The sequence below is a fragment of the Accipiter gentilis genome, chromosome W (genome assembly GCF_929443795.1).
Source record: "Accipiter gentilis chromosome W, bAccGen1.1, whole genome shotgun sequence".
Taxonomy (NCBI): Eukaryota; Metazoa; Chordata; class Aves; order Accipitriformes; family Accipitridae; genus Astur; species Astur gentilis.
The window spans coordinates 39,252,362-39,271,052 of record NC_064918.1 but is presented as its reverse complement, the minus strand read 5'-3'; the positions used below and the strand labels follow the sequence as shown (position 1 = coordinate 39,271,052).

Here is an 18,691-nt window from a genome sequence, read left to right as displayed (position 1 = left end):
GAATTTGGTACTAAGGCTATCTTCAAGTTGACTTTCTTAGCTCTCCAGTTCAGCAACTGCTTAGGCATTTGATTTAACAATACTATTTCAAGTTACTTCGCATTAACAGAAAAACCTCTGACACATCAGCCATCACCACTGGCCAAGAATGTAGCTGTTACAGTCAGTTACAACCAACTGATTTAGAGATCTGTTAGTAAAGAGGTTCTTTAGAAAAGGCACTGTTTTCAAGAGACTGAGGACTACCTCACATTAATAGCACAGATGCAGTACATCTTTACTCCATGCCTAGATTCCTTGTGAAAAGCCATGATTGTCTTTCTGCTGTCTAACATACTGGAAACATGTCACATTATACCATGTGACAACTCAAACTGAACAACATCAGGGACAATCACTGATATACACATGCAAGAAGCCTATCTGCTCGTTCCATTTGTCTGCCAAGAGACCTTAATAAAAAGGCAATCCTAGTAGATTTCCCTCCCTGAAAAATGCCAGATTAGCACCAAGACAAATTAGTGTCCATGACTACCTCAATGTTCTGCAAGAAGTGTTTCACCTTATCTGATCCTACAGTGTAGGCCTCTAGTATTCAGGATCCCAGCAGTTCTGTTACAGACTCCACAGTTAATCCCTTTATTACACATTTATGGCAGAGTGCTACTTTTACCATTAGTTAAATGGACAAATATTGGATTTCCCACTACCACCATACAGTTTTCATCTTTGTGGCTCAGAGACCAAGTCATACGTCCAGTCACCAATTAGGAGTAGCTTCCACTTAACTTTACAACTGGCTGCTGTTGTGATAACATGCAACTGACCTAGTTGTTTAAAGCATGGAGTTTTAGCTACTAATGCAATTCCCTTATGTGAAGGCAGCATTTCTTCCCCAGGTACATTCAGTTCCCATATTTTAGGACAGTTAAGTGCCACAGAAAGAGGAATTGTGGTGACCATATTTACAAGACGCACGACTTAATGTTACTAAGATCTTCTGGGGAAGATTGCTAAGAACTAAAGTAATATTAACATCCACCAATTTGAATTTGGGTCTTCAGCATGAGTCCAAATTTCCATTTGCTTTGCCCTGAATTATCATCTTCACAGCATGTTCTTTGAGGGTTCATATTTCAATCCACCTGGACATGTTTTAGATTACAGACATCATGGAACAGCAGCAAGAGTGGCAGACAGCAAAATGAAACTAGTAGAAAAGTCATGTTGAGAAGAGGTCCAGTTATTCCATTTGTCATTTTCTGGTTATGCCTAGCATAATGAAAAGGACTTAAGGTTAGGATGGCTATAAGTTATAGTTTTATTGCTTAAACTAGCTTAGAGCCACTAAGAGAACAAAACCTAAAGCAATAAACAGCAACACTTGTCTTCTGTTAGAAGCTAGACAGTATTTCAGGGGAAGACTCAGAGGTGTGGCAGAAGAATAGATTTGCTAGTTTGACAGTTCACATTCTCTAGTCAATGGTAAAAAAGTTTGAGTTACATTAGTTTCTAGTGACAAAAGCTCTAATAGTCCTTATCCCATTTTTAAAGTAATTCACCCAGAGTACAAACCTGCAATATTTAGGGGATTAAACTTCAGAAAGCTGTATAGGGCACTGTGTGCTAACACTCTTCTAAAGAGATATCTGAAAGATTTTAGTCAGCTCCTCTGAGTTTTTCAGCACATTTACTCATTAACTTTCTTCAAGGAAGGGAAATCTAGATCTATTGTGGCCTTGAGGTTTAAGTCAATGGAAGAATAAAATCTTTATTTCTAAGAAAGCAGCTATATACAACTCCGAATAGAGGTACTCTAGCATAAGTGTTCTTTTAGGGACTGTTTGCCATACTTCAGAGGAGCATTAAAGTGAAGCCAGTGTAGTTTTTTAGCTAGTTCTTTGCCAAAGGTTTTCCAAATCAATTTTGGAGAATGAAGTAGGTTGTCTTATTAGTGGAAGACTTACCTGATCTATGCAAATGGATTGCCAAAAGGATCACCAAAAGGACCAGAAGGTGGTTTCTGAGATTCCTTTTAAGAAAGGGAGATCATAGACTGTTAGTGGATTTCCAGGTTTCATCATGTTTATATCAGATAGTTCCTGTTCCAAACACCTTCTGGAAAAAGAATACCGCAGAGTACCTGCTAAGTACACATTAACTGTGCTGTTTTAACAAGAGAAAAGGGATCTAAATCCATGTTAGCAGTTATCCTAGTCTGAGGCAAGGTATCTTTCAGAAAAGCTATGTGTACTTAATGAACACTCATTTGGAGTTGAGCCAGTATAGTCACGATGAGGTCTCTTTTAGCCAAGTGCTAGATGTTTAAAGTCAGCATTCCAGAATTGATCCAGAGTTTCCACCAAGGGCTTCAAGTGCTGTGTCGCAAATAGAGTGATGTGGTAAAGCCACTTCCTCCCCCAGGGGATACTGAACGTGGGAGCCTCCCATTTGTTCAGCTAGAGAGCTGCACAGTCCACACTCAGTCTACTCTGCAGAGAGGTAAGCATAGCCAAAGCAGAAGACTTCTGCAGCTACGTTATTTTAGTCTTTTGTAGAAGCTCCCAGTACTGGACTGAAGAACTTCCTGATAGGGCTTGCAGCTCGGGGAACTGGTTACAAACTCCCCAGGGGGTGTGTGGGGTGGTGGTGGTTGGGTTTTTTTCTTACTTACAGATGAGGCACTGAAAAGGTCTGTTTTAGCTTGACTTTCAAACAGGCCATCAGCTGGCAGCACAGTTTGTTGGGGAACAGGCTTTGGTGGTTCTAGGGAAGAGAGAGACATACTGCTATATCACTAAACAGCTTTAACAAGTACTCTGTCTGTATAGCAACACCAAAGCTCATCTAATTAGGTGCACAAAAACCCACACAGAAGTTGTTTTGAGTGGCCTCACAATTTTATCTCCTGCTTGCCCCTCAGTACACTTAAGCTAGATGGGACTTCTAGCACTGTACAGACCTAGTTTACCTCAGTCTAGTCAAGTAGTTTAGGCACTAGGTGTCAGTGTTTGGTCACTGACATTGGTCAATTCTTTAACATTATTAGGGGAGATAGTCCTTCAACCCTGTTACAGCTCGGAAAAGAAACACATATACTTTTATGTGTTTGTTAAATAACCATTAAATCAAATTTTTTAGTTTCATCAGAATAGTGATCAACCATCCCACTGCCTGAGCAGCTATCTAAGCAGACAAAAAGATTTTTTTCAGTCATTTTGGCAGACAGTTTGCTAGCTTCCATGTCATCATGATCTGTACTATCTTGAGGAATGCCTACTTTACTACTAAAATAATTGCCAAAAGATCCAGAAGCACCTGAAAGGCTTTGCTGCTCTCCTCTCCTTGCTGGTACTGCAGGTGGCTTTGTCAGCTGGAAATCTTTGAACATTTCCTTGACATCCTTCACCTCTCTATCGCCAAGTGGATCCAGAGCAATAAAAGCATCACTCTCTCTCTTGGATAGCTCCTTCTGAGGTACAGTTCTAGTTGGTGGCTGAGGTGGGCTAGTTGTTGACATGGAGGGTAGTACAGATGAGGTCTGAGCAAGTAGTATTGAAGATGGGAACACACTACTCTGGAAGGGATTTACAGCACTGGATGGCTGTGTCCATGAAGTAGATGGAACTTGTGCTGGCTGTGCCCAGAGAGTAGAGGTCTGAGAGGCTGCTGGACCAAAAGATGCAGGCTGGCTCCAGCTTGGCACTGCTTGAGTACCAAAGGCAAGTGGTTGAGTAAATCCTGTAGGCTGAGCAGGCATCATAGACCCAGGAAAGACTGATGCAGCCTGAGTAAAGGCAGGTGTCTGTGCATTCCATGGTGATGAAGTTACTAGCAAGCCACCTGGGGGGAAATTGTTGTTACACAGCACTTCAGTGATCTGAAGACCTCAAGTAGGAGCATATAAATTCTACCAAGGGTAGCAGCAAAACATTTTTCATGTGCTGTTTGCAGAAGACTGTTGATTTACACTTAAAATTAAGTCATTGGAGGGGGGAGAAGGGGGTTAACATTTTTTACTTGGTTCCATTTTGGTCTTGGAAGAACATAATTGAGGTTGATAGAACAGGAGTAGGAACATACATCTATCACTTCTGTGCTGGGACTAAGTATTTACCATATAGTTACTTCTGTGTAAATAATTATTAAGACTCTGCAGCAGTGCTACCCTGGCCTCCCAAATTGTGCTTGGCACGCTTGAACCTCGTATACCTGATGCAGCAAGCTGCTGTCAAAGTTTAAGCAAAACACCCTGTTCCAGTTAAGGATGCAAAGTTTAGGGCTCTATTCACAGAATTTAATAGTTTTGGGCAGACAGCACATGGGTTAAAGGGCAGGGCATTGCACATGAAGTAAAGGAGAAATAGAATCCCTGTGTTGGTGTTAACAGATATCTTAGACTGGGGTGAGCTTCACTTTGTGAACTAACCTAGACCAGCCAATGGAGGTGCTGTAGTAGGACTTGTTTTGAAGAGGTCCAGTGGATTAGTTGGCACAGGTCCTATCTGTGCCACTGAGGTCAAGCTGAGGCTCTCTGTAGTTGGCACAAACAAGTCTGAGCTAAATAAATCATTTGATGCAGTCTAGAAAGAAAAAAGCTGTTGAGATGCATGGCAGAACACATGCTAGCTTGATCAAGACCCTTGTTCAGAGCTACAAGCTTTTATTTCAACTACAGCAGAGCAGGGAACTTTGATGCATCCTTTAGAAACCAAGTATAAGAGTTTCAAACCTCACCATTTTGTTCACACCTACTGAGATGCATGGCATTAAGTAGGTATAATATACAGTAGTTACAAGTCAACAGCAGAATAACAAGTCTTAAAGTGACTGAATTATTTTCTAGCATAATGAGCTCCCCCCCCCCCCCCCCCATTCCTGCTCAGTCTGCAGTGACTCCTGCAGTTGTGGCAAGGTCAGCAACTTAGTTTTGCATCATTTCAGTGCAAGACAAATGCAGCTGACCCAGAGCCACCCTGTATCTAATCAGGCAAGTGATTGAGATTGCCCTCAGTAGGCAGGTACTGCAAAACTACATAGGTTTCTGTAAGCTAGTACTAGTACCTCATTGTTTTGAAACCACAGGCTGATGGGCATACAACTATCATAACAGGTTCTGACATTATATCAAGTGACAATATACATAGCAGTATACTTACCAGACCTTTACAGAAGTATGGCAGCATTAAGGAAGAAAGTATATAATTTAGTGATCATAGCTACTATGAAGCATTCACAAATGTTAGAATGTACCGTGGCTGCAGAGAAGTTAGAGTAAGCATGGCAGGTGAAAGAGTAGATGTGCTGTGAAGCTGTTTAGCCAGTTACATAGTATAAAGAAAGAAAAAGAAGCTGGGTGAAGGAAGCTTAAGTAACAACATGCGTATCACCATAAATTACTTGAACATTGTTCACCTTGACAGACCTCCTTCCTCTTCCTGGCTTGGTACTTTGTGGTGGTGGGCTAATTGTTATAGACTTGTGTGACATGAGCTGGATATTGCTTTCAGAATCCAGCTTTACTCCATTCTGCATAGATACTCCTTTGGAAGGACCTTCCACAAACAGGTTTGATGGGGCTTTAAGCAAGCCATTCTGTTCTCTCTCTGGTACCCCATTTGGAGTTCTTGCTGCAGGCAACTTACTCTCAAATGGCCACTGGTTTGTTAGTGCTTCTTGTTTGCCAGTTCTATTAGAAATCTGGTCAAACTGTTTACCAAAGTAGTCAATATCACCATTTGAAGCACCATTACCCACCGGTGGCAAGGTACTCATACTTTCCTTCTTCTGATCAGCAGATTTTAGAGAATCAAATAAAGGCAGTGCAGGTCGGTCTGGCTGTGAAAAAGGATCATCACTGAAAGGGTCTGGATTAGGTGTGGGAAAGAAGCTGAGATTGGTAGAGAAAGAACTCTCAGGCAAGAAGGGTGGCTGTGGCTTTGGTTGTGGAAGAGAGGTTGCGATGCTATTCAAGAAGAGATCCTCTTTTACAAAAGTCTGTTTGGTCTCAATTTCAGAGTTTAGATCCACTAACAGAATCTCTTTAGTTTCCTATTTGTTCAGAAAGAAAAAAGTTAGCTTTATGTATTACTTGCTGCATAGTACACAAGCTCAAGGAAAATAGCTGCAAAAGGAGAGATCCTGGTATCCAACACATCATACCAATAAGTATTCAATGTCACAATGAAGTTACACTGAAGCTTCATCTTATAAGCCATTAAGACAAGCACCACAAGCTGTGATCAAGTCACAGCTACTTAGTGTCAGAAGCTCAATGTTAAAAGCACCTGTTTTAAGATCCCTTAGTTAAATATCAGATGCTTGTTCTACAGCCTAGAGACTGTAGAGTCATTAAGCACTAATTATACCTAGGCTTTCACTTGAGTCAAGAAGCCCTGGTTGAATTCTCATCCTTTGTTTTGACAAGTTGAAGTCACACTGCTTTAGCATGACTTCAAATTGCAGTCTCAGCTTTGGAGTAAGATTAGAGAGCTATTTGCAGGTGGAAGAGGTGAACATGCCATCTCTCCGCCAAGCTGGCAGCAGAAGGGTAAGACTTGGTCACTAGCTGGACTGACACCTATTGTAGCACCAATTGGATCATGGCTGATGGTGGCTTATAGTGCTAGAACAAACCAGTAGGATTTTTGGGGTCACACTGAACTGTGACTAGCTAAGTGAATACTTTTGTGGAGTTAGGCCACATCTTGAGCTAGGGCCACCCATCTAGAATGGCCAGGAGTCCACTCTGAGGGACTTATTTAAGTATTTGCTTATCCTTAAAATGAGCTCCAGCTTTAATGGTCTTTAGTTGAGTTTCTGTAATAGCTCTCATAACAGCAGAGGCACGTACTGCTAGTACATATTTCTAAAGGCATCTGACTAACAATACAGGATTATCTGTCACACAGTCTCAAGTGAACTCTGCTAGATAAGAATGACATTAGCTACTCTAGTTAGTAAGTAGATACTATTATAACCCTAAGACACTTATACACTGATGATAGCTAAACAGATATCTCTGTGAAACCAGGACTAACAAAGTAAAAAACAAACAAACAAAAAAACCCCAAAAAACACCCAAACAAAAAAACCAAAACACACACACAACACAACCCACCAAAACCAAAACAGATCTATTACTAGGATACTAGGACAAAGTTCGCTCTCAAAGCAAGAGCCAATACAGCTAAGCTAGATTCTACTTACTGTGGGACTGCTCACATCAGGAGGTGTTGACATATCCCCAAACAAGTCCATCTGGACAACTCTCTTGAAGCCAGAAATATTGAAAGAATCAGTATCTGTTACAGTTCTTGCAAGAGCAAGAATCAAGCATTATGCAGATCTATTGCAAACACATCTATAAATACTGCATTTCCCACACAATGTGGAGACAGTCAGTTATGAACTCCTTAATGGTATCAGCCTAAAGCTCTAAAATTTAACCTACCCGTTTCAGTTTGTCAGCTTGATCAGCAGATAGTGCTTCGCTACCATTCTGTAATAGATGGACAACAGTGTCAATGATAATTGGAATATGAAAACTTGCCTTAAGCAAGCAACTTGCAGGCTTGAAAAAGCAAGTAATGGAAAGAGGAAGTATGAGGGAGATCACTACTTAATATTACTTTTGGATACCCCTTTTACTCCTATTTCCAATGCAATTGGGCATCTGATGTTGCCTCCATAATGCTAGCAGAAAGTCAAAGCTAGTAGCATCACAGCAGCATATCTAATCAAGTGAGGCCGAGTTGGAGTGACTTACCTCAGTCTTGCTTCTTCACTCTAAAGAAAAGGCTTTTAGTACCTAGATATCATAGAATATCCAAAGCCTCTTTCTTTGGAGAGCTTACCAGATCTAGGAGGTAATCAAACTGCTGGTACAACTACCAACCAATAGCCTCAAAACAATCCTGACTCTAGACAGACCTCAGTATCAAGTCTCACAAGAGCCCAAAAACCAAGCCAAAGCTGAAACAAGCTTTATTTCTATGCAAACTAATGCAGTTTCTATAATTTTACTTGCCTTTCTCCCATCTTCCTCTTCCTTCTTCTTCATATTATATATTAGCTGGAAGAGGTCCTTAAGATCAACAACTAGAGGCTCAGCCTGAAAAAGAATGTAGATTTTAGGCCATGTACTACTTCACAGCTTGCTTCAGTAGAAGTCCAGGGAACAGCAAGCCAAACTTTCCTAAATGGTACAACACTAAGGTTGATAACAGGAAAAGTAAGAGTTTAAATGACTGTCTAATCTCTGCATAAAAGAGCTTATGCAAAATCCAAGGGTAATGGGGCACAACCAGCTTAGAACTGTTGTTAACTCCCCAGGGAAAGTGACTGTACTTGTGCTAAGCCCGCTTTTATTTTTTTTTTTTTTTGGTAAAAGCACATAGCACAACATTTCATAAGTACATAGTAAGTCCTAATCACATTTCCTCGGAAGTGCGAAGGGTATCTGAACCCTCTGGTAGGCTCATGAGAAAAAATGCAATTTGCATCCCTCTGTTTTCTACCAACTCCAACACTGAACCTGGAGAAAGCTTCTATAGCTAGTGCTACATTTATTTTAAACACTATGCAAATGGTAAATCAGTGATGCAAGCATAAGGTAAAGATTATCATCACCTCAAATGTGTGGAGCAGACACCAGCTTTAAGTGATATCTGTATCAGGATAGAAATTTAGCATGAATTAGAAATGCACTTCATTCCCTGCACACCCATTAACAAGAATGTTTTGAGTAGCTGAGATAGTGGCAGGTTCAGCTACACCGATTTGGATCTGTTGTTTGAGGCACATAGCAGCTGTGTCTGTATCCAAGCGTAGGACAAGTCCTCCTGTTCAGGCACTACCTTTAGCTCAAGCAGAGAATCTACTGAACAGATCTCACTGTTTACATGTGAGCATCATCCTCTCCTAATCAAGGGTTAGACATGCAACTGCAGGAAGAGCCATTTCAAGAGTTATCAGCTTTGACAAACAGTACAGCTGCAGCAGTCTAGAGCTGCAGAAGTCCTTACTTCTCAGCTAGACAAGTTTGTGCTAAAAACAACTAGCAGCAAGTCAAGAGCTTTCTACAGTTTGGCTAAGCCTATAGGCTGGCAAGCAGCACCCCATGGTGAAAAGCTCCAAGAACAGACTCCACTCCAGAGCACACACAGAAGGCTTTTGTACTTGATCAACAATTCCAGTGAAGCCAGTACAACACAGGACTCTGATAAACTAATAAAACAGGCTTAGGAGAGGGTGTTACAGCTATTACTAAAGTAATAACATGCTCCAAGAAGGAACCCTTCAGTCTCACCTGTAGTGGGTCTGAAGCTGCCAACAGTTCCCCAGGAGGGCAGCCAGGGATGTGTATAAGGAAATCACTAGCTTTGAAGCCTTGGCTCTTCAAGTAATTTTAATGACTATTATAAAGACATTATAATGACAAGCTAATAAATGATAAATATTCAACTTAAGTTCATGTCATTTAGGAAGCTGCATAATACTCAGCAGTAATTCCAAGTACTTGTTTCCAGTACTGCTTATGCACAGCTTCTCTTCAGAGACAGACCCTGCATATGGGTTTCCCCCATGCAGAAATCCTGTAACAAAGATCAGAATCCCTCCCGGAAGTAACTCTAGGAGAACCAGACCTGCCATTCATTGGCCCCAGAAACTCTGTTGCACAAGACAAAGCATCATGAGAACTAGACCAGTGAAGTTCTAACATCTTTCCTGCTAATTCTGAGTGAAGCTCTGGATATCCGACTCAAGAATTAGCATTCTCACTGACAGCAACAGGCCACTGTACAGGAAAGCCCGTGATAATGGCTCCATTCATCTCACTAATGACTTCCATAGTGCATGGACACGTTAAGCAAGATTAATCATAGTAAGCAAGGCTACTTGAGTGTTTTTATTCTGGAGTACAGAGAAGCTGAACAAGATAAAAGCCACTTGTGATACAGTCAATTCCTACTGCCCTTCTCTAGAAGAACCAATCCATCTGTGCTGATGTTCCCCTACACTTCATAAAGCTACTAGCAAAACACTACACCCTTATCAGATATTAAGTGTTTACACAATAGCATTACTCACAGCAAGTGAAAAAGGGCCTCTGATCCATACCTGTTGTGCTGTTTTTATTGCAAAAAATTGGTGTTGGCCTTCTCCTCCACAAATATAGCCAAAGGCACGACTGTCTGTTACATCCCGAGCAATAAAGGAGACTTTGTTTACTGGATGCTCATGCTCTATGACCTGGGGGGGGGGGGAAGGAAGATATTACTTTAAATTGCAGGAGACATAATAGCTGCTCTTCTCTATAGTTAGAATTAAGATTGCTAGAAGGCTCCAGTTCAAGACTCAAATTTATCAGGCTTTGACTAACCACAATAAGATGCAGCTATCTTTCTGGCAGGAGGCTTCAGCCTTACAACCCATTCCACAAGCCAATTCTTATGTGCAGAAGGGGGGCATGATGCTTTTAATGAATCTAGTTCAGATTGGCCTAACTTCCAAGCGCCTCACTTGCTTTAAGAATCACATTAAGAGAATGAGTCATATCTTACCCCAGTTTTCTCATCTATTATCTTGATACCAGAGAGGGAGATGTTCACCCAGATCTTCTGTTTGTGTTGACCTTGGAAGCGGGCAGCCACTGCCATTCCCTGAAGAGGATGAACATCAAAGTATTGATGAGACTTCTGTTAGACTGAGCTTTAACTTGTTTCCTTACATTTCTCATGAACCCATGGCTGTGACCGTACTAGTGCTAATCTAGTTATTCCTATGCAACTGTACAATCAGAGCAGCATTCTTCTTGCAACATATGCCTGACTAGGTTAGAAGTGATACCTCAGAACTAGATTGTGTTTACTCTGTAGATGTTTAGGAACTTTAAAGCTTCCTATCTTAGTTCACAAAACTACTGCAGTAGCAGCATCCTTACCAGCTTTCGTGGCCTGACTGAAGCTATGTGAGGGTTCCACTCTCCAGAAGTAATCATCTTTGTTGCTGCAGGGTCTCATTTATTCTTGGTGTCACCATTGCCATAGGATGCCAACTTGTGCTTTGAGTTCTTATGTTAAATTGCACAAAGTTCCCCCCCTTCCTCACCCAAAACCCAAGCTCACTATTTGTGATCAAGTTCATGCTATTAGCATCCATACTAAGTGCCAACAAGAGACCCAAAGGAATATTCCCAAACCATTAGAGAAATACTGGCCTTTGAGCAAGGGGTTACAGCTTTAGAAGTAATGTCCGTCTAGGATGGTGCTGTTATTATGTTACCATTAAGCTGTATTTTAAGTTATGCCAAAGTGACCATTTGATCGGCTTTCTGAAGGCTACCCAGAAGATGCTCCTTACATGCCAGGTCAAGCTTTTACCTTCAGCTTCATCATTGAATCCTGACTCATTTTGTCACCTCTTGCCTCTGGGACATCATCAATGCCAATGAGTTTAGCTTTGTATCTTACACCATCACCTTTGAATCTGGACAAGAAAGATTCATCTGTCTTTTCTGGCCCTGGAGACAGAGAAAGGTTTGTAGTTGGGTGGGGGTTTTTTTGTTTTGGTGATTTGTTTGTTTTTTTAAAAAAGAACAAAATGTTTATGTTGTGGCTTTGAGAGGTTTTATTTTTAATATATAAAAAAATACATCATATTAGTACATATTAAAACTGTCCCTTGAGTATAACTGAATAACAACCTTAGTCCTTCCAGTAGTGCATGCACTGCAAGATAGTTACTCCTTTAAGGTTACAATGTTCTTACAGAATCTGGCCTCAGTTCAGAGTGGAGCCCAATGCTTAATATTTGGGGACTTCAATCATTTGCCACATAAAAGACTAAAATATTTATATGCAACAGCCAAGTAGATCTAAGTGCTAAGCAACAATACCAAGCAAAGTGGTGCTTCCCATGGCCATACAGGATGTTCAATAAGCCTTTTGGATGTTAGCCTCTAGTTCTGGCATAGTCAGATCTCTTCTTGGCATGCAAGAATCACCTAGTCCCTGTGCTAAAACTTTCTATCAATCAGCACCATCATTTCTACAAGTCCTGGTACCCCCATCCCTGTAATCACTTGGTATTTTAGCTATATTTGCTATTTCCACTGTTCCCACTACTTCTCAGAAGTGTTTGGTTTTCTTTCCTGCATGCTCAACATACTCAGAGTGCATGCCTAGGTATGTACCTCTGGTTGAGGTAATTACATTTAAATGACCTAATCTATCAAAAATATATTATCTGATCTACAATAATTCTCATGAAATTAGTTTTCTAGCTTCTCTGGACTAGAATCTGTATCTGTGTCCAGCATGTCACTCCCTCTCTAAAGGGAGGGGAGAAAGTGAGTTCAGGTTCAGACTGACAGCTACCAGGATGGTCCTGGGTCTGGTCACCTCCTCAGTAGGCTTTCATTTCTCCAGGCTTTTGGTGACTTGTTAAATGACTCATTTGCTGAGTATAACAAGTGGAACCGAGAGCATCAGAACTTAAAGCTAGAAAAAAACCCTTTCAAACAAGAAGCCTACCTTCTGGTTAGGTTTATTTTATTAGCTTATTTATTCACTCTTCCAGTCATCTTGAAACCTCAGAATTATTTCAACTATGGTGTGAGAGTGGTCTTAGTTTTAGGCAAGTGCAAAAAATTAAAGGAGACTGACTAGAGGAAGTGTTCAAGAGGTAAGTATTCCTTACCTCTCTTTTTTTCCTTCTTTGAAGGTTGTGCTTTCAGTGGAGCCTGTTGCTCAGGCTGGCTGTTGATAGTAGTAGTTTCAGCTTCAGTAGACATGATGAGATGGTGGTCAGCTATTTTTGCTGTAGTTTTTAAAAATTCAAATAACAATCAGTAGGCAGGCATAATATTTTACCTTGAAGAATAAATATTCTCATTAGACCTGTTAGTCCAGGGTTTTTTCTGCTGAACACTGAAGCCCACTAATGCCTGAAGATATGCTCTCTAGGAGCTGAGCTTTAGGACATTCTGCCCAGTTCCATGCTGGAAAGAAGAAACAGCAACCTCAAGGCAGAGTCCTTCCTGTCAGTGATCCTGCTTCCCCAGTTTAGTTGGCAGAGCTATACCCAGCCCTGGTGTTATACAGCCACAGTAAGTATCTGACTCTGAAGTAAAGTTAAGGGGCAAGAACAGACAAATAACCTAGGAAGGAGCAAATATACGCAAACAAGACCTCACTTCGGCAACTGTAAAGCGGTAGAACTCCAGATGGACAGTTGTCATCTTTACACTCTAGTCATCCCTCTGTTATTGCCATCTGCCTCCATCCCATGGAAGCCAGATCACTTATTTGCATAGACCCAGACAGCCACAAAACCCCAAGGTGGGGGAAGATGGTGTGGTGGGTTGACCTTGGCTGGATGCCATACCCACCAAGCCACTCTATCACTCTCCCTCCTCAACTGGACAGGGGGAGGAAAATACAATTAAAAGCTCGTGGGTCAAGATAAGGACAAGGAGACCACTCAGCAATTACCATCATGGGCAAAACAGACTCAACTCAGGGAAATTAATTTAATTTATTACCAATCAGAGTAGGGTAATGAGAAATAAAACCAAATCTTAAAACTCCTTCTTCCCAGGCTCAACTTCACTCCCAATTTCTCTATCTCCTCCCCCTGAGCAGTGCAGGGGGACAGGGAATGGGATACACACGTCAGCTTCTCCACAGTAAGACAGGTATTTGCAAGGGTTCAGCCATTCTCAGTGTTAAAAATTCAGTTTGAGAATGTTAATAACAGCTTTCTGTCCAGTTTACAGGACAAACTCTCCTATCTGAGGTCTGGCACAGCTCATCTCACCTGGTGAGAGCTCACAGTACATGACAGTTATTTATCATACCTTTGGAGAACTCAATATCTTTGAGAATCATATCTCTGGAGCAAGAGAATTAGCTGCTAAACTAAGAATGCAAGGATAGATAAAAGTTGCCTCAATACAAGTTCATATTTTAAATAACTAAGATGTCAAGAAGTAGTTAAGCCACTAGACTAGCACAAAATCTCCTCAGGCTTTACTTTAAAATTTCACTGGGGCAGGGAGCAACATTATGTAGCTTGAGCTAGCAGTAATCTAGTGTGCTTGGGGTACAAGAGTCTCAGCCACAACTAAATTTGTATTCTATGGTTTAGACCCAAGTTAAAGCTGTGCTACAGTGCAAGGTATTTGTCACACTTAAATTTGGCTTTTCCTAATGGAAAGTGCTGGTATAGTCTACATGCAAGTAACTAAAGTGAAGTTAAAATCTTCTGTTTGCAATTCTCATTCTTGCTTGGAGGCTTCCTTTTGCAGTACTCAATCCCTTAGTCTTCCCTTAGACTGCAGGAGTAAGGCAACAAGAGACTAGAACTGTTCTATTACACTTGAATTCTGAGTTTATCTGAAAAGAGTGAGCCAGCAGTGTGGCAGGGTTAGAGATGCATGTGCTTTCATGCAGGGACAGTCATGCCTTCAGTTATACTGGCATAGTGAAGAGCAAGATCATTCCCACAGCAACTATGTCAGCAGACTGTTAAGTGATGTTTTTTGAATCTTCTCCATGTAGATAAGTCCATTGCTATCACCAGAGCTTAATTACTTGCTATGCAATTGTATGGCTCATTTTAACTACTATGCTAAATGCACTATTTCAAAAGTCTTAGACTACAGATTTCTGGATGTTGCTACCCTGGGAGAAGTGCCCCAAACTCTTGCCTGTATCAGTAGATACACACCACATTATGCTCACCCACTCTTCAATTTACTCCAGAAAGGGCTTGTTAAGAGGCCACTAGTAGCATCTCCCTCCTTTCCTATAGGACTATCCTGTGAAGAGTGATTACTGATCACTCCTTAGGGGAAGACCATTTCAGGCCTTCAACACATAGGCCTTGAAGTATGAGCTGTTACCTACTATCTCAAGTCAGGCAACTCTCCATTCAAGCATTGTATTCAACTTCCACACATCTACCCTGGGAAAGTCAGTCTTAAGACTTTAGGCATACTGTACTCTTAGTGTCTTTTAACTCCCTATAAGGAGAGCTGTTGGAAGTGACAAGACATCCTTGAAATAACTGTTTCTTAGCAGGAATTGAAGCACATGCCAAACAATTTTGTTGGGCACCATTTAGTTTCCCTTAAGAGATGCTTTCACAATTATCCCTTATTTAAGCAAGGGGTGGCAACACAGTAGCTACCCTTAATGATTATATTTTTGTCCTGTGCACAGGGGATTGAGAATCTTCATTATGGCTGTAGTCTGTCACAGGATTTAAAGACTGGACAATAATCTTCACCCAACAGACAGGCTGTTTCCCCTCAGCAAAGATAATTGCCTTAATGTTGATGAAAGGCTGCCTGAGAAGACATTAGGGACACTGAAAAAAGTCAGAGGCAAGACAAATAAACTAAACATCTGCTCAGCATTCTAATACTTTGTCCTTTTCACAGCCCATGCTCCTCCTTTGTCCCTTGATACTGCAAGTACATGATTCAGCTTCAAGAGTTATTGCATGTAAATATTAACCTCAAATTAGAATCTGAGAGGCCAGGAGAGGACAAGAGAAGCTTTTACTGCCAACTGCAATACAGCCTGTTAGGATGAAGTAGTAACCAGAAGCACAGCAGTAGTTCAAGTGCTGAACATGCTTCCAAGGCAGGTTGTTCCCCCCCCCCCCTTCTTGAAGGAATTAGTCAGGTTATTCTGGTTAGAAGGTTGTATCGGGACCTGCACAATATATCCTTAGAAATATCTCTAGCCATCAAGTTCTTGACAGAAGAGCTGTTTTCAGAAGGCTGGCAGACAAGCTGTCCACTTGGGTGGATTCAACACTTTGTTTTTTCAGGCTGAAGAAACAGACTAAAGGCTAACAGCAATACATACAATGACTAGCAAGAGTCAAAGCTGTAAAGCCAGATACATTTACCAATAATGGGCAATCTTGACTAGCAGGATTCTACCCACATTAGAAGTATAATAGTGTATTTGTGTGAGCCCCTGTATGACTGACTGACATTTGCATCTAACATCGCTATGTGCATAACTGGCTATCATATTCTCTGCCTAGTTCCTGCTGCAATGATAGTGCCCCAAGTAGCCTCAAGAAGCACTAGGAATGCATTAATGAATCTGAAACATGAAAGTGCTATTCAGACTTTTACCTTTTAAACAGATCATTCATGCTGAGGAGTCAAAATATCATAAGTGTTGTTTCACTACTAGAACACCCATTGCTCTAGCATCTGACAGCGTCTGGATTCAAGTTAAATAAACCTCCTGTAACATGACACAAGATTACTATGATTTAGATGGAAAATTCCAGCTGCTTGCTCTGATGCAAGCACTACCATTAGTTTGTCTCCTCTATGAAAATAATCAAATTAGTCTGTTAAGAACTGGCATAGTCAGTGACTAATACACATGAAAGATATTAGCCTTACCTACAGGTAGGGTTATACCTGATATATATTGTTCACAGTAATACATAACAAGTACCTGCTTGAAGACAAGTGGTGGAAGAGTTCATAGACAGCTTGGGAACTGTTCCCCTCAAGTTTATGCCATGTCTAGAATGCAAGAACAGCATCACTTGCCAGAAAGTTGACTAAATACAGGCTCTTATTCTGCCAAGTCTAACCCAAGCCCCTGTGGTTAGTCTTGTAAGAGACAACTGAAAAGGATATTGACCTGCCTTACCTGACAAGTGAAGCTAGCTATCATTCTCTCAATCAGTAAGGTCTAGATTAATGATGCCCTCACCACTCAGTTTCTCCTGCGATTCCTTGATAGCAGGGAAACTAAGATCAGTGTTTTTAACCCAAGTTAAAAAACCTATTCAGCTGTCCTGTTTAGGCCATAGGTAGTTAGAAACCAAATTTGTGGTTAAGAGATCATTTGCTTGGTATCATGGCCTTGGTTAAGCCAGACGCTTGGCCTGTTGGCCAGAGTATTTCCAGATTAACAGGATTTTACTTTAGGGAGCTGCCTCTACTACTTTCATGCAACTTCCTTTAAGCCCTGTTTGATGTCCTCTCACCTAGAAGAGTATGGATCAATACTTTGCAGAGGTATTAAGGCAGCCTTATGCCAAGGGCTTCCCCTGCCAACAGGAATACCCTTTTGGAATAAGCTACAGCTGTACTTACATATTGGAGAATAGGGCACATGGTCCAGCTGTCTTGATCATATACAGCCAGTAATGGGAAACAGGGAAGGGTGACATTCATCTACTTAGCAAGATAGAAGTGTGGTAATAGACACCACAGGGAATGCCTCCTTCATGCTGCTCCCTTCCCCCCAGTACCTACTGTGAAATATAGAGAGATTTTATTACTCTAATTAGTCATGTCAGCTACAGATGTTGGCACGTACCATTGCTGGTACAGGATCATACCTGTGAACCACTACCCAGACATCTTACCATTTCAGTCTATTTGCCAACTGCCATTTCATCAGCTGATCAGAATAGTGTTCTCATCATCAGTGCATCAGTCTCTTCTGAGCTGTTTGGGTTTTAGCAAGAACACAGAAATTTAAACTAGGTTCCCAAAAGTGTTTTCTGCACACTTGAATCACTGGAATTACAACCAAGTGAACATCACTAAGTTAATAGCTGGAACTGAACAGATCACTCAGTTCAAGTGGTGCAATTGGACCAGTGCTTTTTACCATTGTACTATGATTTTGAGCACATCATTACTGATGAGTACCCAAGGGTACTGAGGGAGCTGGCAGAAGTGCTCACTGTCATGGTTTAACCCCAGCCTGCTAGGGCAGGTGTATTCGAGTTCTCATAGGAGACTTGTAGTTGTGTGACACATCAGTATACTTTGCTAGAGGAGCCAGTTCCTAGCTGACATTGTCATGAAGCCTCCTGAATGCCAAGGTAAAGGTCTATTATCCCATCTCTGACCTACTTGTTCTCTTCAAGAGATAATCCTCAAACATTTCACTTACCTTATTGCTTAAGGATGCAACATGAACTGACAGAGCAGCAGGAAATTTAACTCCAAAGCCAATAGTCTGTCCTTAACTAGCCCTGTAATGTCTGAGCTTTGAGCTTTAAGGCAACACGTACCAGCTATGAAGCTTTATTAGAAGCTTTTAAAAACCCCACAGATAGTTGGGAGTAAAGGTCTGCAGGGCATTTCAGCTGAGACACTTCATCCTCAAGTACTTCATAGCATTTACAAGGCACATCCCTTCAGCAGAAGGGAAACTGGAATGGTCTATGTCCCCATCAACTAGGGCTGACATGAGTTAGATGGAAGAAGATGCTTTGTTCAGCACTCAGCTGCCCAGCTTATATAAACAAACTAATCCTGTTAAAACCGGTACCTCTTGTTTATTGACTAGGCCTGCCACTATGCTTCCACTTCTTTATAACCCTGAGACCCTTGAACCCAGACACAGCCTCAAAACCAGGTTCCTAAAGTCAATTTGTTTTGTCAGTTATGGTACTTCGACACCTTATTCTATTTGATCCTTCTAACATAACCCCAAGTTGTATTTCTGTGGAGTCCATGCTGAGGCAGGGGAGTAGTGGCTTATTCTTGGTTGTGTTTCACAGCAGAAGCTCATTAAGACCTCTTAGCATTCCTACTCCAAAATTTCCCAGGGATGGGGGTGTGTGTCTTAATTCTACTAATAATCCCTTAGTCTACATGCAAGAACCAGGGTTTTTCTCCAAAATC

At 41.2% G+C, this 18,691-nt stretch overlaps 1 protein-coding gene across 1 annotated transcript; it reads right to left on the bottom strand.

Annotated features, from left to right (window-relative positions):
* Positions 1-1,161: 1,161 nt before the first annotated feature.
* Positions 1,162-16,524, bottom strand: LOC126035223 (disabled homolog 2-like). The gene is made up of 14 exons (XM_049793457.1): positions 16,494-16,524; positions 12,703-12,822; positions 11,385-11,524; positions 10,566-10,664; positions 10,123-10,254; positions 8,030-8,113; positions 7,454-7,501; positions 7,210-7,272; positions 5,416-6,051; positions 4,430-4,583; positions 3,319-3,843; positions 2,675-2,766; positions 1,968-2,032; positions 1,162-1,272 (listed from the first exon to the last, which is right to left on the bottom strand). Exons 1-13 carry the CDS (start codon positions 16,522-16,524, stop codon positions 1,973-1,975), a joined length of 2,184 nt encoding a protein of 727 aa, XP_049649414.1. The 3' UTR covers positions 1,162-1,272; positions 1,968-1,972.
* Between the last annotated feature and the right edge of the window lie 2,167 nt (positions 16,525-18,691).